This window comes from Hypomesus transpacificus, chromosome 24 (assembly GCF_021917145.1).
Source record: "Hypomesus transpacificus isolate Combined female chromosome 24, fHypTra1, whole genome shotgun sequence".
Taxonomy (NCBI): domain Eukaryota; kingdom Metazoa; phylum Chordata; class Actinopteri; order Osmeriformes; family Osmeridae; genus Hypomesus; species Hypomesus transpacificus.
Genome location: NC_061083.1, coordinates 2,186,264 through 2,205,154, shown reverse-complemented (window position 1 = coordinate 2,205,154; position 18,891 = coordinate 2,186,264). Strand labels below are relative to the sequence as shown.

Below are 18,891 nucleotides of genomic sequence, written 5' to 3'. Positions count from 1 at the left end.
TAACCAATGACACGAAATGTGTCACCGATGCATGAGAATGCGTCTCCCTGTATCTTGAATATGTAGGTTTCACAGGTGGATATCAGGGGAACATTCACGCAGGTAGCCCACGGTGTTTACGGGACAAGGCGTGGTCAAATGAAGCAAGTGGTCACAGTGCTTCTCATACGCATGCGTGAGAAAGAAAGTGCGTTTTAGTATGATAACTGGACCGGAGAGAGAGAGAGAGATTATGAGGGCTGTACACAACTGTTGTTTTAATCCCCAGAGCGAGGAGATTTGGCGAAAAACCAACGGGCTTTAACCTCAGCAGCCATATTGTAAAGGAAAACGACGGAAAATAATCATTTTTTACTTTAGAAAGTCATCTTTTAAAGGAAAACCCTTGCCAAAACTTTTGGAAGAGTTGCTTGTCAACTCACTGGCGGTTGTATTCAATCCAGCAGTTTGCAGTCCAGCTGGCTGAGGAATCTTGAATTTTAAGACTGTAGCCTACGCTTGTATCCCTTAGAATTATAAATTTTCTTAGAGTAATTGTAATACGCGGTAAATTGTCGGGAAAATGAAGGACCGATTGGAGCAACTCAAAGCGGTAAGTCACGAAATGTTTTCTAACTGCAAATAATTCATTTCTAATAATCATGAACCAGACAGATGTAGCCTACCTATAGGCTATAGCCTACGCCAGGGTCCACGGTAACATAGGCTGTAACGGAAACCCTTTTCTATTCGTTACCACTGACCACATGAACGGTGAGTGAAACAATGTTGCATTGATGGTAGGCTAGATATGATGACTCATAACCCACTGACCTCATACAAACAACAATTGTAGGTAGGCCTATGCTGTTAAGAAAGCTATAGGTTGCCACCGTTTCATTAACAAGTTTTATGATTCTCTTGGCACATTGTTATGGTTTGGAAACATTGATGGCCTCTTGGGTTTGAACGATCAAGTTGAGGATCTCAGTTGTCACTCAAGACACTGATGAATGTTACGCTTGGCCCGCATATGGTTGCCTGTAGAAAGCCAGAGTGCCATTGTGTTCCAATTAGTTTTCATATAAAACAGACATTTGGTCGTAGTAATTATCAATTGATTAAATGATCAAGGAAGTAAAGAATACCATGTCATTTTGGGTGAGGCAGACTGAAACCTTGTCGGGATAGGGATATGTTGCCATAGCCACCTCTAACTGTTGGCCAAATATTTGCCATGGGCTGTTGTGTTCAAACTACCAATACAACGACAGTCGGCTTTCCGAAGTGCGTTCAAAAATTCAGTTGATTAGCGTCTAAACGTAGTTGAGTTGACCCATTGTCAGAAACATGTCTTGAGGCAATAAAGGCCTACCAAATCCCTCGTGTTTTCCATTTATGTTTAACTTTGTGGTACAGCTGTATTGTTGCTACTGTGCGTGATCAGGTCACCTGACACTGGATGGACTCGACAAGGAAGTACATCTAGGAGCGTTTAGCGGGACTTTGTGCCTACACTTACAATCTTGTCTCCCCAGTCAGTTTTCCGTTCCAGAAACCCATAGAGTTTCAGCCTCCATCATTTTGACCTCCACAGTCTCTCCCCTGTCCTGTCAAGGCCTCCCATCATTACTGTCCAGCCACTCTATAAACTTTAATAAATGCAAAAATGTGACATGAACACGTTTGTTGAAGATAATCCTCCCCACATTATAAATCTCAAAACGAGTTTCCTTCATGTGTGCTGTAACCCCCTCCCCTCCCCCCTCTGTGTTTAACCCTGTGTTCCAACGCTCCTGTCTCTCTGTCAGTCTCTGTGGAACACCCATACTGACAGAGCCGTGTGTCTCCTGTCCATCTGCCTGTCTGTCAATCTGTCTGCCTGTCTGTCAGTCCGTCTGCCTGTCTGTCCATCCATCGTCGGTGATCTCAGCAATGATAGGACACCAAGTATATGAAAACACAGGAAGGCATGACCTAGGGGTTAAATACAGGAAGGCATCGTGTGTGTGTGAGGTTGTGTTTGGGCCTTCAGGAGATGGCTGGGCCGGGGGGGAGTCCATAAATCATCTTTATTGTTAAACTCTTGGATTGCCTCACAGTTGAGCATGTTGTGATAAAGGATACATGTCTAATAAACATGCCTGTGTTCAATGAGTGCTCTAATGAGTAAAATGCAACCCGGCATGTCAATAGGAGGCGTTTGATTGTTAAGTCTTAATTGTGAAACCATGTGGTACGTCGTTGAGGTCACAGAATGAGGCAGAAATGGGCTGGGAAGTTTCCCATGCGACGGATAGAATGGTGACTCAGAATGCTCCTCTCGCGTCCACGTGGTCTGGTGTCAAACTGACAAGCACACGTCCGCACGCACACACCCAAGTCAAGATGGCACGGCGAGTCCCCCTTCTTCTTCTGCTGGCCTGTCACACGTTTAGTCCTGTTTCTCTTGCAGTCGCTGAATGAGAGCGTCTATGAACACAGGAAGGAAACCACTTATCTTCTGACTGCAGCGCGCGTGTGTGTGTGTTTGTCGGGGGTGGAAGGTGGTGGGGGGTTGGGGGGGGGGGGGGGGAGGGTCATGTATCAGCATTGTATCAGGAAACACATTGAATACATAGCTATTCAATTTACACAAGGGTTGACAAAGTTGTTTAACTAGAGCATAGTTTGGGACAGGTTGAAGGAAGTCTGAAACACCCAGTTCTGGACATGGTGGTCTGTATGCTATCTAGCCTAGTAGGTTATTAACCACAATTGGGTTTATTCAGTTTGTTAGGCACAGAGTAAAAGTACTCTGAAATGGTTGAAGGACGCTGTCTGCATGCTACACTTTGTTAGCTCACAGGACAATCAGCTGACCTGCAGGTGACATGTTGGGCATTGAGAACGTGTGTTTGTGTGTGTTAATTGAGCAACTATGCATTGGGGTCATGGGAATAGAATGGAAAGAGATGTACAGAAGTGTTGATGTTTCCATGTTTGGAGTTGTCTGCTGGTTGAACTTGGAGAATGTGTAGGGTTAGACTAGGGGAATGTTTAGGGTTAGACTGTGTAGGGTTAGACTAGGGGAATGTGTAGGGTTAGACTGTGTAGGGTTAGACTAGGGGAATGTGTAGGGTTAGACTGTGTAGGGTTAGACTAGGAGAATGTGTAGGGTTAAACTGTGTAGGGTTAGACTAGGAGAATGTGTAGGGTTAGACTGTGTAGGGTTAGACTAGGGGAATGTGTAGGGTTAGACTGTGTAGGGTTAGACTAGGAGAATGTGTAGGGTTAAACTGTGTAGGGTTAGACTAGGGGAATGTGTAGGGTTAGACTGTGTAGGGTTAGACTAGGAGAATGTGTAGGGTTAAACTGTGTAGGGTTAGACTAGGAGAATGTGTAGGGTTAGACTGTGTAGGGTTAGACTAGGAGAATGTGTAGGGTTAGACTGTGTAGGGTTAGACTAGGGGAACGTGTAGGGTTAGACTGTGTAGGGTTAGACTAGGGGAATGTGTAGGGTTAGACTGTGTAGGGTTAGACTAGGAGAATGTGTAGGGTTAAACTGTGTAGGGTTAGACTAGGAGAATGTGTAGGGTTAGACTGTGTAGGGTTAGACTACGAGAATGTGTAGGGTTAGACTGTGTAGGGTTAGACTAGGAGAATGTGTAGGGTTAAACTGTGTAGGGTTAGACTAGGAGAATGTGTAGGGTTAGACTGTGTAGGGTTAGACTAGGGGAATGTGTAGGGTTAGACTGTGTAGGGTTAGACTAGGAGAATGTGTAGGGTTAAACTGTGTAGGGTTAGACTAGGAGAATGTGTAGGGTTAGACTGTGTAGGGTTAGACTAGGAGAATGTGTAGGGTTAGACTGTGTAGGGTTAGACTAGGAGAATGTGTAGGGTTAAACTGTGTAGGGTTAGACTAGGGGAATGTGTAGGGTTAGACTGTGTAGGGTTAGACTAGGGGAATGTGAAGGGTTAGACTGTGTAGGGTTAGACTAGGAGAATGTGTAGGGTTAAACTGTGTAGGGTTAGACTAGGAGGATGTGTTGAGACTAGGAGGATGAAGCATTGAGACTTTGGTGTCTTGGTCACACGGTGGCTGTAAGACATGAAGGGTGCCATGCCATGCAATAGCAGAGCTGGGAGGATGTGCTGAAACTGACAACCACAACCAGGCGTGTGATAACTCTGTGGACAGAAGAGGGGGGGGGGGCAGGGAGAGAGAGAGATGGAGGAAGAGAGAGAGGTGTATTTTATTCAGTATATACACATAAACAAAACTAGATCAAGTGGAAGAACTCCCACTTTATTTTGGGCTGGATCTAACTCACCTGTGTGGTGTAGACTTACAGTACACAAAGGAAGAGCTGCAGAAACCTCAGGCCTCATTTAGAGAGGCTACTTCAAGCCTTTCCTCTTGGAGGTGAATGACAAAACCAGTTTTGAGGACGGCAATGTTTGGGAAAACAATATCAAAACGAGGAGGACAGTCAATGGCATGCGTCGACTTATCAATCCTCCTAGTTGTGCACGACAATAAATACCACGAGATAAAACCAAATCAGAATCACACATCATAAGAAGAACATTGCTTGGTTGAAACAAAATAAAATGTTGACGGATGATCTCATGTCTAGCCGATGAGACTACGTGGTGTTAATTGGACTGGATTTAAACACACTAGATGTGTCACGAACGTTCTGCTCCACCACCAATGGTGTGAATTCAGTCTGCGTTCTGGAGCTTAAACAACTTCTCAATCATCAGATCGGAGAGAGAGGAACACAAGCCTTAACATATTCTGTAATTTCTCCCAAACCATGTCGATGTGTGTATACGGGAGTGCGTGTGGCAAGTGTGTGTGTCTGTGTGTGCGTCTGTGTGTGCATTGTCTTAACACCGCTGTTTGTACTTAGACCTGCGACAATGACGATGAGGATGTGGAAATCGCCGTGGACAATGCAGCGTTCATGGATGAGTTCTTCTCTCAGGTGAGGGAGGGAGTCCGGTTTGGGTTTGTGGTGTGCTCGTGAGGCTGAGAACGAGAGGCCGGAGGAGTTGGTGACGGTCTCTCTTTGTCTCTCTCTCTCCTCTCTCTCTCTTTCTCTCTCGTTCTTTTTCCCCTTCTTCTCCTTTCCAGATCGAAGACATCCGATCCAGCATCGACAAGATTGACGAGAACGTGGCTGAAGTCAAGAAGCTCTACTCTGTCATCCTCTCGGCTCCCACGTCAGAGCAGAGTAAACGTCTCTCTCGCTTCTCTTTTACCGTCTCTCTCTATATCTCTCTACTTCTCCCTCTCTACCCACCCCCCCCCCCAATCTCTGTTCTTTTTCTCCACACCCACTTTGATAATATAAGTGTGTTTTTTGGGATCACATGTCTCTCATTCACCTTCCCCCTACCCTCAGAAACGCAGGACGACTTGGAGGCCATCACCAACGACATCAAGAAGATGGCCAACAACGCCCGCAATAAGCTCAAGAGTGAGTCCCTCCCACACAGCTGGCTCCTCGGGGCCCAGGTGAATGCCGATTGGTCAGCGGTGGCATTGCTCTGTTAACGCTCGGACGTTTATTGGTCCTCAGCCATCGAGAGGAATCTGGAGTCCGAGGAGGAGGAGCGAGTTTCGGCGGACACACGCATACGTAAATCGCAGGTCAGGATGGAAGAGAGCCCCCCTCCCCCCCCCGCCCCCCCCTCACCTCAGCTCCACACTGACACTTCCCTACCCTGTTCTCCCAGCATGCCGTGCTGTCCAGGAAGTTTGTGGAGGTGATGACCAAGTACAACGAGGCCCAGGTGGACTTCAGGGAGAGGAGTAAAGGACGCATCCAGAGACAGCTGGAGATCAGTGAGTCAAGCGACCGCACGCACGTACGCACGCACGCACGTACGCGCACAGGAAGTGAAGTAACCCTCCTCTCTCCTGTCTAGCCGGTAAAGCGACAACAGATGACGAGCTTGAAGAGATGCTGGAGAGCGGGAATGCTGCCGTCTTCACTGCAGGGGTAAGTGTGTGTGTGTGTGTGTGGGTGGGTGTGTGTTTGCGCCCCCCCTCTGACCTCTGCGCTCTCTGTAGATTGTGGACTCGGGGATCTCAAAGCAGGCTCTCAATGAGATCGAGGCGCGGCACAAAGACATCGTGCGGCTGGAGAGCAGCATTAAGGAGCTCCACGACATGTTCATAGACATTGCCATGCTGGTGGAGAGCCAGGTACGCCCGTCTCCTCCCTCCATCCCTCCCTCCATCCGTCAGTCCGTCCTTAATTTCAACGAACCGCCATTTGAACCCGACTGTGTTTAACTTTCTCCCGGTCCCTTCCTTTCCCTCTATCCCTGTGTCTCCCTTTTCTCTTTTTCCCTCCCTACCTCTTCTTCCACCCTTCTCCCGTCCAGTTCCCTCTCACCCTCACCCTCGTTCTGTTGTCCGCTTCTCTGTGTTCTCCTCTCTCTTCACGAGTCTGTCTGTCCATCTAAACCTCCTCATGGTCCCTCATTCACGACTAGCGCCGTCCGCCCCTGCAGTCACACGGTCTAGTCCTTCCGATTCACGGGTCAATGTTGATTAAATGCTTCCGAATGGAATAAAACGCACAATGTACACAATGTGACGCCAGCTGTTGTCGGTAACCTCATGCACCTTGGTTGTCCTATGCTTTCTGAGGGAGCGTCCTGTGCGAGGTAAGCCCTTTTGCTCTCCGGTTGCATTCCGTGCATGTCTTGTCATTGGAGGCGCATTTGTTGGCAAGAGCTCTTTGCTGTGCCTTTCCTTGATCTGTGTGTGTGTGTGTGTTTTTCAGGGTGAAATAGTAAACAACATAGAGATCCAGGTATCTAAATCCGTGGACCACATAGCAGTGGCCAAGTCTGAGACCAAAAAAGCCATCAAGTACCAAAGCAAAGCACGCAAGGTACTGTGATCTTGGCCTCCTAGCCTCTGTCGCTAACCCTCCTCCAGCATGACTTCTGTCCTTGACTGCTGTCCCTCCACAGTGGTGAGCCGAGCCTCCGTATGGGACATGTCACACGTAGCAACGCTACTGGAACGTTTCACACACTCTCTTTCACAAAACCGCGCAGACTGTTGCAGACGGTCCACACTGCTGACCAGGCACACACACACACACACCGCTGTAACACACACTGTGCCTGTGTGCGTTCTGCTTCTCTTTTCTCTTCTGCCCGGCTTTCTTCTTTTTTCCACCTCTTCCTTCGCGCTCCTCCCTCCGACGCCCTCCCCCCATCAGGGCGGAATGATTGACAGGATTGAGAGCAACATGGACCAATCGGTGGGCTTCGTCGAGCGGGCGGTGGCTGACACGAAGAAGGCGGCGAAGTTCCAGCAGGAGGCTCGTCGTGTGAGTGACGGGGAGAGGAGGGAGGGCAGCTAAAACCTGGAGGACCGCCCCAACCCCCAACCCCCACCCCAACGTCCTCTCCTGTCCCTGCTCCTTTGAGCTGTCTCCGCCCACCCTACTTTCCTTACCAACCCAACACACACACACAAGTCCGCCATGTAACATACAGACCATACAAAGCGCTTGAGCATTTCTCTATCTCTCTTCTTTCCGTTTAATTGTCAATTTTTCATCTTACATTTACATTTAGTCATTTAGCAGACGCTCTTATCCAGAGCGACTTACAGTAAGTACAGGGACATTCCCCCGAGGCAAGTAGGGTGAAGTGCCATGCCCAAGGACACAACGTCATGTGGCACAGCCGGAAATCGAACTGGCGACCTTCTGATTACTAGCCCGACTCCCTCACCGTTTAGCCACCTGACTCCATCTTTCTTGCTACTGTCTTTATAATGGCAATGTATTTTTCTAATGCCTGCGGTTGGTATTGCACATTTTGCCATAACTTAGTTCTTTACTTGGTTTTCTTTAGCATATTTGACAACTGTAAAAAAAAAAAAGAATAATAATGTAAATATTGCGTGTGTATTTGGAGTGTCACCGTGCGGTGGACATTTCTTTTTAGGAAGTGGACACGACTACTTCTCTACACGTGGTTGCTATGGAAATTGGTCGTTTTGTTCACAAGAGGGTTTGACGATGTGTCGTTTCGGCAAACGAACAACCTCAAACAGGGTCGAAAAAGCTTTCCCTCTCAGTGAACGGTTGTCACAGCCCAGATGTGTCGTTGTCCCCCCCCTCAACAGAAACAGATGATCATAGCGGTCATCGTGGTGGTTCTGCTGGCCGTACTGGCCCTGATCATAGGGTTGTCCGTGGGCTTGAAGTGAGCCCAGCTGGCTGTGAGTAACGGCAGGGTGCTGAGGGTGAGTAACCGTGGTGTGACGCTGGGGTCAGCGAGGGCGAGACAACCTACAGCTTCGGCTCCAGCCCGGGCTTTGTGCTTCTCTGTGCCCGCGGCGCGCTAGTGTGGTTGGCGCGAATGTTCGTGTGTCTCCGCGTGCACTCCTTCACCCCCCCCCCCCCCCCCCCCCCCCCCCCCCCACAGGGGTGTGTTTGTGTGGACTTGAGGTATTTGCCTGTGTTTGTTTTCTATCTCTCTGCTGGGTGTTCCAACTGTGGTGACTTTGGAGTTAACCGCGGCTAGCGGCTGGTAGGGTTGGTGTCAGGGCTCTGTTGTTTTTGCTCACTTGGTGCTCGTACGCATGTGTGACAGGTGTGTGAGCGTGTGAGTGAGAGTGTGTGCGCTCGCTGCTGTCACGTGCCTGTGGGCTGTTTTATGGCGTCTGGCTTTTAGAGGGATGATGAGGGGAAGGAAGGGCACTTTGTTTTCTAGTGACGGATGGCTTTGGCCTTGTAAATATTGCACAACTGGGTTCTGCATTAATTGCACTTTCAACAAACAGCTTAACTATGCACGTAAGTCACTGTGTTATGATGGGCGGATTCTCATCTGCCGTCGGTCATTAACGAATGCCTTCCAATAACTTTTGTAAACCCAGAAACAAAGACTTTCCTTAGCTCAGAATCCTCTGTGATTGACAGACGATGGCCCCGCCCATCATGCCGATAACCTCCAGTTTAATCAGCGCCTGTCTGTTGACCCCATTGGTCCACTGATGCCTGTCAATCACTGGGGTCCCTTTTCTCTCCCCTTGTAGAAGAAGATCATTTTGGCTGTGGTCTGTGCCGTGCTTGCCGTCCTCCTCCTCGCCATCATCCTAGGAACGACATTATAGAGGAGCCCCGCCCCCCCCCCCCCTCCCCACCTACCTATCTTCATCGTCATCATCATCACCATCATCACTCCAGTCCCTCTCTCCGACCTCTGACCTCCAGCCATCATGTCCAGAATCAGGGGACATGGACTCAGCCAATCACGCCTCTCGTCCACAGACACACCACCTCTCCCTCTGACCAATAAGGAATGGTTCAGCGTGGAGGGTTCCTGGTTAGAGCAGGCCGGTGTCCTCGGGGTGTCAGTGTCTCACCTGGACGAGAGGCGGGGCTAAAGGGAGAGACCTGGCAACGGTCAAAGTACTTACTACGGAGAACAAGGGAATTTTTATTAGTGGAAATCTTGTAGCATTTTACACATCCGAATGTACAGTATATCATGTCGTTAAATCGTAATTCTATTTGTTATGAAAGAAATTTATTATTCTGTAATATATAAAACTATTTAATTTCCTCTTGATCTACTGTCCGCTCACTGAATGACTGGAAGGACACTCCAAACTTGTGTTGTGTGAATCACCAATCCCTCCTCCCTCCACCCCACTAAGGCAAATCTGTGTTCCGCCCTCTACTGTATTATATAACCCATAAGGGATTGGTGTTTTGTTTGTGTTAAAGAGGAGACCCAGCAGGATTCTATCTTGTTGAGGAACCTGATCCCTAATTAACTGCCAGAGAATCAACTGTTGGTTCTGTAGTGTGTTCTTGACTCAGTAAAGCACACACACACACACACACAGCCTTTTGGCCTGAGTGGTTAAGAAAGCTGTCTGGAGTTTTGAGTCTTTCAGATTGAGCTCTGCCCCCTCCCCTATACACCCTGTCCCTCCTCAATGTTGTCTTAGGGACAGTGTGTCCAATGGCGAGGCTTGAAATGAAACAGGAAGTGATAAGCCCATTCAAAGTGAACCATAGTGTTATGGTGCCAAAGGTTTAAATACGGAATTAAAAGGTTTCTTGTTTTTTTTATGATGTGGTCAGTGTTTTATCTGCATGTGATCATGGTGTGTGTAAGAGAGAGAGAGAGAGAGAGAGCGAGCAGTGTGAGATGGAGAGACAGCAGCACCTAGTTTAGTCCCTGTGTGCCAAGAACAGGTAAGACTGTACACACACATAAATATATACACACACATTTTCCCCTCTCCTGTTTCTCCTTGGATTTTTCTTTGACCCCACTCTTCCGTCCCTCAAGGAGTTCCAGGAAATGGATAAGCTTGTGTGCTCGTGTTTGAATTCGTTTTCTAGAGATTGTATGGCTATGACAGACGTCTTTGAATTTGAAATGGTAATTGTAGGCAGGTGATAGCTGAACATGTGGCGTAGGTATTCTGCTTCAATCCCTATCTGGGCCATTAGTCCAGATGCATATCTCTATTTGTTTGGGCCTTGCATATTTTCTCTACTCCTCACACTCTTCTCTTTGTCCTCGCCTTTCTCGGGTTGTCACACCTATCTTCCTCCTGTCACACGCTGCAGAAGAAGATGATGATCATGCTGTGCTGTTCCATTCTCGGAATCGTCGGGTTTTCCTATCTGTACAGCTTTTTCTCATAGGGGATTAAAAGCAGGTAAAAGAGGAGTTTCAAAACCGATTTAAGTACAATCAGATTACACCTCACGTCTGTGACTAAAGTCTGATTTATGTATTTGTTTTCTCTCCTTTGTTCCAGGATGAAATGTTTTACGTTGGTCGGATGGTTTATGACTGAATTGTACCTCTTCTTTCCTTACTGTTAATATCTAAAAGGAATAATAAAGATGTGGGCCATTCATTTATCTTTTTTCCCTCCTCTTCACACCTGCCCAACCTTTGTATGAAGTGTAGCAAAACTTGTCATAGTTGTTTAATGTATTTTAATCTAGCCCTCCCAATGATCCTATTGACACGGATTTTGATATCCAGTCTACGGATCCTAATTTGGACTGTTGTTATGAAATCGTCCCATGGATTGTGAGAATGTCACCACCTGGTGGATAATTATAAAAACTAACTTGAAACCAATATTTGATGAGTGAAGTAAATGCGTACAAAATGTGTGTTATGTTTGACCAAAATTGTGGTCGATTATATTATAGTACTACTAGCTGTGCTTTATGGTCGTTAGTTTTTTTTTCTTCACGTAGGCAATGATTGTATGTGCTTGTCACGCGATGTTAATATGTATGCTGTCCGTGTGTACTGTGTTGGTGGAAGGGCTGATGGTCTTTCAAGTAACAGTGCTTTGTCACTCATTCAGTGGGATTGTGTCAGCCAAGTAAAGCTTGTTACATAATAAAATATTGTGTGTGTGCGTGTGGTATTAATGGTGTGTTGTTCTTCTATTTGGGATTGTGTCTATTTTCACCCCAAACCACTGAATTTATTACTATTATTTGTCAAGTGATGGAAAGTTGACCAGTTGCTACTATGGTCAGGTATTTTCTTGTCTCTTTTCCAACTTAGGTTAAACATGAAAGTGTAATAATTATATGCACACTACTGATAGGTTTAAGCTTTGACCTCATTTTAAAACATTAACGAATAGATGTCGCTCCCATTTTAGGGATTTCTACTGCTATAGGCTGCTGTGTTTCACTGACACCATGTGGGCGCAGCTTAGGTGTAGGTCCACTCGATTCACATCTCTAAAACAAACGGCGTATGCCTGTGTGGCACACTAGAACACAAACTAAGCAATCGGTGTACCTACTATTGCAAACCGAGGGTACACATGTTATCGCAAAATCACGTTCTCTCGTGGAAAATCATAAATTATATCCAATCATAATATTCCAACGATGATTTATCTGTTTGCCATTGGTCATTGAGGTAAATAGGAGGAGGGACAAATTCTGGTTTGGGTTGTGGTGTGTGTATGTGTGTTTTGTGCTAAACTGAAAATGGCGGCCCGAAGCGGATCGTCTTAACTTTACAGCACAATAACAAGGATAACAAACTATATATCAGCAGTTACGTACGATGGAGACAAACTTGGCTGAGGACCCATAATTGCTATCCTTCAGGACCCCGTTAGAGACATTAAACCCATCGGAAGTCATTGAAAGGTATGATGAAAAGTTCTCAAGCTAAATAACAACTGCCGTTCGTTGTTGGAGCAATTCAATGCTAGCGAAGCTATTCGTACTAGCATACTGCTAACATAACGCTAGCAAGTAGAAAGGGGTCTCGTCGATTTCTCTGTTTCCATTAAGCTAGCTGTATGCTGTCGTTTTCATAGCTATAGCTACCGAACGTAGCTAACATTTGAGCGGTTTAACTAAGGTTGTAACAATGAAAGTGTGAATTTTGCACTACAATTCCATGCGCTGCGATAGCGACAGTAGCTCGTAGTAGCCACAGAAGCGTGTAATTTTATGTTAATGTCCTATTGTATATGGGGACAGCTAGCCTAGCTTGCTTGCTAAAATCAGCTAGCGCTGACTAACAGAAACATCCTCAATGTATTTCTTATTTAGTTAAAATATTTCATAACCCTAATAAAGGACAGTTAGCTAGTTAGTTAGTAGTGGCAAGCTGGAAATTAACTGTGCTTTGTTAGTAATTAGTACATTTGCTAGTTAACTCCCCAGCTAGTAATCTAGTAGTAGCACTAGCACTACTTATTTCTTATGCCGACATAGCTCTGGTCGAACCAAGCGAGCTAGCTGCAACAGCTAGCTAGTCTTCATCAACGACAATGGAAAGTAGATATTAACGAACCTGTATATAAAGATAGTGAAACACTCTTGGAGATCTCGCCACGGATACGAGTGTTAGATAATGTGACAAGTATAGTTAATACTGGTAGCTTGAAAAATATAACGTATTTAGCAATAACACTATCTGGCACTGTCACAGTCGTCAAACAAAGTGCTAGGCTGTCTGTCTTTAGGAGGACTCAAGTGCCATGTTAACTTGGGCAAGTTACTATTAATGCAGTCATTGCGATTTTTGGTCTCACATATTTATTTGTATTTCAAATATTACGACATTAAATTGATCACTTATTTACATTGTTGCCGTAGAAGTCATGGATGACCAACACCCCCGTTACAGCAAACGCCTGGTAAGTAGCAATTCCCATTCTGTAAAGTTTTTGGCAAGATGTTAAATAAGACTAAATGGAAAACATTACAGTGATCTTATGTCCTGCTTGATCATTTATCGCGGCTCTTAGTTGTAGACAAGGAAGATCGAAAGAAAGAGGCTCTCCTCACTGTTAGCTTCGCCATAAACTTGACTGTTGTCCAAGGGTTCAAGGCTGGTTCAAGTTGACCACCTGAGCCAGCCTGCTTTCTGATGTCTACATTACCAAGTTTCTATTAGATTTGACATGATATTAACGCATCATTTAGAACGTTTTGTCACTTTTGAAAGGAATAAATGCGTGATAAAAAATGAAATAAAATATAATATATACATAATAATATCTCGTATTTATCAAGCGTAAATGTGTGTGTTCTTTGAAAGTGTGTGAGCTGAAGGTTTGAGTTTGTCACCTCAGCACTACATAATGCATAAATCACATGGATGGTGTTTAGAGCTGTATGATAATACAAGACACGCAGCTAAGGGTTGCATGGGGGGGGGGTCCATCTGTCTTGCCAAGCCAGAGCAGGCTTTGAAAGAGAGAATGGAGGGGGGGGAGATTAACCCTTCCTTTTGTTATGCCGAGACGAGCTGTCGTGTACTGAGTGAATGATCAGCGAATGAATCTATTAGGAATTCTAATCCATCCACGCCATGCTTTAAACCTAGAAAGAACCGTTTTTGGGGCTGTTGTTGTCATCATATCAAAGTTTCAGGCCTAACGCCTTAGTGGACCGAATGTCAGCTTTCTTCCCCTCTGCTTTGACGTCACCAGCGAACAGGAACGCGGCGGCGTTACCAGGACGACGGCATCTCCGACGACGAGATCGAGGGCAAGAGGACGTTCGACCTGGACGAGAAGCTGCGGAGCGACCGCTTCAACTCCAATTTGGTCAAACACATGGAGGGCAAAGGTCGGCGGACGCGAGAGACCCCGTCAACGCGCGGTGTTCCTCGCGGTGCTATGATTCCAACTATATGATTGAATCGGAGTGACTGTCTGTGTGAGTGACTCTGGGTCTTTCTGTGGTGTCTTGGCAGACTTCACCTTCGAGTACATCCAGCGGGAGGGACTGAGGGACCCCCTCATCTTCGAGAAGTCGGACGGCCTCGGCATAGAGTAGGTCTCCCTCCCTCCCTCCAGCACGCCAGTACGGGGAACTGAGAGAGAGAGGTCGGGGAGAAAAAAACCTCACTGAACCCCCTCCTCTCTCCCTCCTCTCTCCCTCCTTCTCTCTCTCCCCAGGATGCCAGATCCCGACTTCAGCGTGAGCGACGTCAAGCTGTTCGTAGGTAAGGGGCCGAGTCCACGACCGCTTTTCCCCCCGACAGGCGAGCGTCTTCCGACAGGCAACGGCCCACAAAGAACGGCAGCTCGTGAAGGCGCGGGGCCGGGACAGACTGGGCCTAACCCATCGCCCCCCCATGCCTAACGAGCGCATGCACGTGTCGCCCGCTGCGAAGCACCGCCTCATAAACCGCGCCGTAGGAGGTGTAGGTGACCCCTGTCTCTCTCTCCCTCTCCCCCCTCCTCCCCCAGGCAGTCGCAGGATGGTGGATGTGATGGACGTGAACACCCAGAAGGGCATCGAGATGTCCATGGCCCAGTGGAGGCGCTACTACGAGACGCCGCCGTCGGAGAGGGAGAAGCTGTACAACGTCATCAGCCTGGAGTTCAGCCACACCAAGCTGGAGAACCTGGTCAAGAGGCCCGCCTCGGTGAGAGACACACACACACACACACACACACACACACACCAAGCTGGAGAACCTGGTTGAGATGCCTGCCTCAGTGAGGAACATGCACACACACACATACAAAAAAAACCCACTAGCGTACAGAGAAACCCTAGCTCCCGCCTCCAGTCAGTGAGGGTGGTGTGTGTGTGTGTGTGTGTGTGGTGCTGCTCCTGCAGGTGGACCTGATCGACTGGGTGGACAACATGTGGCCGAGGCACCTGAAAGAGCGGCAGAGGGACTCCACCAACGCCATCATAGACATGCACTACCCCAAAGTCCAGAAGTAAGTCTCTCTCATCCACCACACTGCTGTTGCTCGGGCGGCGGGTCTGGATTCGTATGGGCTGGGATTCAGATTCAAACGCTACCGAACGACTCCCTCCACCCCTCCTGAGCCTCTGTGTGTCCCGTCCAGGTACTGTCTGATGAGCGTGCAGGGCTGCTTCACAGACTTCCACATCGACTTTGGGGGCACCTCAGTGTGGTACCACATCCTGAGGGGAGGCAAGGTGAGGAGCGTCATCAGACCTCTCCTCTCTCTCTCTTCTCCCGTTTCCTTCTCTCTCTCCCTCTCCTCTCTGCCTAATGAACTTGGCACATTTTTCCGTAGCTCCCCTCTGACCCCTGACCTGTGTGTCGTCCCCCCCCCCCCTCAGGTGTTCTGGCTGATCCCGCCCACCCCCCAGAACCTGGAGCTGTATGAGAACTGGGTGTTGTCAGGGAAACAGGGAGACATCTTCCTCGGGGACAAGACCACTGACTGCCAGAGGATCGAGCTGAAGCAGGGCTACACCTTCATGATCCCCTCAGGTACACACACACACACACACACACACACACACACTCACGCGTGCGTGTACTGACTTGACATCCTAGACATTCCCAATGATGGACAGGTCGTTATTTCTCTCTGACACACACACACACACGTGTTGTCACCCATTCCATGACTTCCCTAACCCCCCCCCCTGCCCCGACCTGGTGTCGTCCCCCCTCAGGCTGGATCCATGCTGTGTACACTCCGGAGGACACCCTGGTGTTTGGAGGGAACTTCCTCCACAGCTTCAACATCCCCATGCAGCTCAACATCTACAGCATCGAGGACCGCACGCGGGTGGGTACCACCCAGGGCCTGCACCCCTCCTGGGCTTGGGGCCAGTCTTAACTCTCACCCCCCCTCCAGCCTCCTGGGCCTGGGGCTAGTCTTCACTCTCCCCCCCTTGTCTCTCCTCCAGGTTCCAGCCAAGTTCCGCTACCCGTTCTACTATGAGATGTGCTGGTACGTGCTGGAGCGCTACCTCTACTGTCTCAACAACACGTCTCACCTCACCCCCGAGTTCCAGAAGCACTCCCTTGGCATCGGTGAGCACACACACAGATTTTAGATATCTATCTAGATATGTATGTCAAATAGTCTTGGGCATAAATGACAAAGTAAAAAAAAAAAAAAAGTTAAGCAAAATTGCTTTAAGAAATAATGAAATGAAAAGACTAAACCAACATTTGGTCAACATTGCACTTTCATACTGCTGCACGAGGCCATTTTGACGACATTTTGAATGAGTTGAAAGTAGATTGAACACAACGTCCATGTGTCAAAACGCCTTGCCTCGCCTCAGACCTTAGCCCAGTACTGTACACCTCTGCCTGTCTAACCTGCGAGCGCGTCCCTCCGCCGCCTCAGGTCTGACCCGCGCCGACGTCCCCGTCAACGGCCACGCCCACGACGGCACGCCGGACGACGGGAAGGCCGCGGAGGAGGAGGAGCGCCCCCCCGAGGGCGGGCCCGGGCCCGTGAAGGAGGAGGAGGTGGAGGAGGAGGTGGACGGGGCCCACGTGAAGGCCGAGGCCGACGCCTCTCCCCCGCCGCCGGCCCCCACCAAGCCGGGCGTGAGGGTGAACCTGACCCCCCTGGAGCTGGAGGGCCTGTGGAACCTGCTAGGGAAGCTGGAGGAGCTGCCGGCCCACAAGAAGTGCGTCCCGGCGGGCATCCATAACGCCCAGGCCCTGCTGCAGGACATCCGGGTAGGGCCGCCGCTTTGACCCCACACACACCCACACACACACACACACACACACGTCTGTCAGTGTCACCGCTGGGAGACGAGCTGGTTCACCTGCTCCTCTCCATCTCTGATCCTCTTCCTCACTGCTCCTCCCTCTGCCTCACCTCTCTCCTCCTCCTCTCCCCCAGGCCCTCCTGGAGGAGCATGCCAACGACGACACCAAGATGTCCTACACGGGAGAGCCCATCGTCAAGTGGCCCCGGAGGGTGAGTCCCCAACCAGACGTTCTAGCACGTTCTAAGACAACAATCGTTCCCCCCCCCCCCCACACGATTCAAGCTTAAGTTCATACGTGAGACCAGAACAACCCCCCCCCCCCCCCCCCCCCAAAAGGCCCAGACTTGGTTTACCAACATGTTCAGAGAGACACACACACAGTTGGATATGTATATGATACAAGTAAAAAATAAGAACTCTCCCCTCCCCTCCAGCCGTCGTGGTACCAGCCCCCTCCCCCCCCTCCCCAGGTGATGTACCGGCCCCGCCTCGGCGCCTCCCTCCACCGCCCCGCCACCCCGCGGCCCGTCAAGCCCGCCTCGTCCATCTCGGCGCTGCGGCGGCGGCGCGTGCGCTGCAAGCGCTGCGCGGCCTGCCTGAGGACGGAGTGCGGCGACTGCACCTACTGCCACGACATGAGGAAGTTCGGGGGGCCCGGGCGCATGAAGAAGAGCTGTGTCATGCGCCAGTGTCTGGCTGTGAGTAGACCCCCCCCCTCCTCTCCCTACACACCTTTACCCCCCACGGGGTCAGTAGAACCCCTCTCCCTACCGGGAGTCAGTTTTTCTACAGTGTCCCTACTTTTTCTACAGTGCGTCTGGTGTGTGTGTGTGTGTGTGTAGTCATAACGTCCTCCCTCTCTCCCTCCCTGCCCCCCCCAGCCCTGCCTGCCCCTGACGGCCAAGTGTGCGGTGTGCGGGGAGGGCAACCAGGAGACGGAGGAGGCCAGCCCGTCCACTCAGACCCTCATGGAGTGCACCAACTGTGCCCAGATCACCCACCCCGAGTGCATCAAGGTGACTGGGCGGTCCACGACGCTGCCCGGACACCACACCAGCTGTGGGGTTTAGAGGCTGCGGCTGCTGATATAGCTTGTGATTGGTTGTTGATGAACTTGGTGCCGTGTGTTTCCGTGAGGCTGTTAACCTGTGTGTGTGTGTGTGTGTGTCAGCTGCCAGGGGAAGGCAGGATCAACAAGATCCTCCCCAGCTGCTGGGAGTGTCCCAAATGCTACCAGGGACATGGGTCAGTTTCACAGGTGAGGGTTTTCCTCCTTCTGTCTCGCTCTCTCCTTCCTCTCTCCTCTTCCTCTTTCTCTCGCTCTCTCGCTCTCTCCTTTTCCTCTCTCTCCTCTTCCTCTCTCCTCTTCCTCTCGCTCTCTCGCTCTCTCCTTTTCCTCTCTCTCTCCTCTTCCTCTTCCTCTTCCTCTTTCTCTCGCTCTCTCGCTCTCTCCTTTTCCTCTCTCTCTCTCTCTCTCTCTCCTCTCTCTCTCTCTCTCTCTCTCTCTCTCTCTCTCTCTCTCTCTCTCTCTCTCTCTCTCTCTCTCTCTCTCTCTCTCTCTCTCTCTCTCTCTCTCTCTCTCTCTCTCTCTCTCTCTCCTCTTCCTCTCTCTCTTTCTCCCTCTCAGTCTGACCACAGTTCATCCCCCTTTTTCAGTACATAGAAAATAAACCAAAACAACCACACCTAACCGTCTCCCCCCCCCGTCCCCAGTCTTCCAGTGACGACGACAGCGTAGCGTCCGTCGGCTCCTTCTCTCCTCCCGACCCCCCCAAGCGGCCCCACCAGGGGAGGGCCGGGCGGGCGGGGGGCTGCGGGTGGGGCGGCGCGGGCGCCCCCCGCTGAGCTCGCGGCGCATGGCGCCCCCTCCCTCCCAGAGGCTGCTACTGCAGCAGCAGCT

The 18,891-nt window shown here is 49.5% G+C and overlaps 2 protein-coding genes across 5 annotated transcripts; both read left to right on the top strand.

Moving 5' to 3' along the window:
* The first annotated feature begins 75 nt into the window (after window positions 1-75).
* stx3a (syntaxin 3A) lies at window positions 76-11,423 on the top strand. 4 transcript variants are annotated; one of them, XR_006958282.1, is made up of 12 exons: window positions 76-592; window positions 4,878-4,952; window positions 5,102-5,201; window positions 5,373-5,447; window positions 5,550-5,620; window positions 5,707-5,815; window positions 5,899-5,972; window positions 6,044-6,178; window positions 6,765-6,875; window positions 9,044-10,214; window positions 10,596-10,687; window positions 10,790-11,423. XR_006958282.1 is itself a non-coding variant. In XM_047048177.1 (11 exons), the coding sequence occupies exons 1-10, from the start codon at window positions 563-565 to the stop codon at window positions 8,210-8,212; spliced, it is 864 nt and encodes a 287-aa protein (XP_046904133.1). In that variant the 5' UTR covers window positions 77-562; the 3' UTR covers window positions 8,213-8,248; window positions 9,044-9,131. The 4 variants fall into 4 exon arrangements, 1 of the variants encoding a protein (XP_046904133.1); XR_006958281.1 differs by having other exon boundaries at window positions 9,044-10,687; XM_047048177.1 differs by lacking the exons at window positions 10,596-10,687; window positions 10,790-11,423 and adding an exon at window positions 8,129-8,248 and having other exon boundaries at window positions 77-592; window positions 9,044-9,131.
* A 535-nt stretch (window positions 11,424-11,958) lies between these two features.
* On the top strand, window positions 11,959-18,885 carry kdm2ab (lysine (K)-specific demethylase 2Ab). The gene is made up of 17 exons (XM_047048234.1): window positions 11,959-12,164; window positions 13,125-13,165; window positions 13,964-14,102; window positions 14,230-14,308; window positions 14,435-14,481; window positions 14,729-14,907; window positions 15,105-15,211; window positions 15,344-15,437; window positions 15,585-15,738; window positions 15,927-16,042; window positions 16,164-16,290; window positions 16,613-16,953; window positions 17,123-17,200; window positions 17,426-17,689; window positions 17,873-18,007; window positions 18,163-18,249; window positions 18,705-18,885. The coding sequence occupies exons 2-17, from the start codon at window positions 13,130-13,132 to the stop codon at window positions 18,834-18,836; spliced, it is 2,115 nt and encodes a 704-aa protein (XP_046904190.1). The 5' UTR covers window positions 11,959-12,164; window positions 13,125-13,129; the 3' UTR covers window positions 18,837-18,885.
* Window positions 18,886-18,891: the final 6 nt, after the last annotated feature.

Bases quoted from the DNA above. Each gene is read 5' to 3' on its own strand.
- stx3a (XM_047048177.1), top strand. From the start codon at position 563: ATGAAGGACCGATTGGAGCAACTCAAAGCG. The intron at 4,953-5,101 runs GTGAGGGAGGGA...TCTCCTTTCCAG, and splicing joins TGGATGAGTTCTTCTCTCAG to ATCGAAGACATCCGATCCAG. The intron at 5,621-5,706 runs GTCAGGATGGAA...CTGTTCTCCCAG, and splicing joins CACGCATACGTAAATCGCAG to CATGCCGTGCTGTCCAGGAA.
- kdm2ab (XM_047048234.1), top strand. From the start codon at position 13,130: ATGGATGACCAACACCCCCGTTACAGCAAACGCCTG. The intron at 13,166-13,963 runs GTAAGTAGCAAT...TGACGTCACCAG, and splicing joins CCCGTTACAGCAAACGCCTG to CGAACAGGAACGCGGCGGCG. The intron at 15,212-15,343 runs GTAAGTCTCTCT...TGTCCCGTCCAG, and splicing joins CACTACCCCAAAGTCCAGAA to GTACTGTCTGATGAGCGTGC.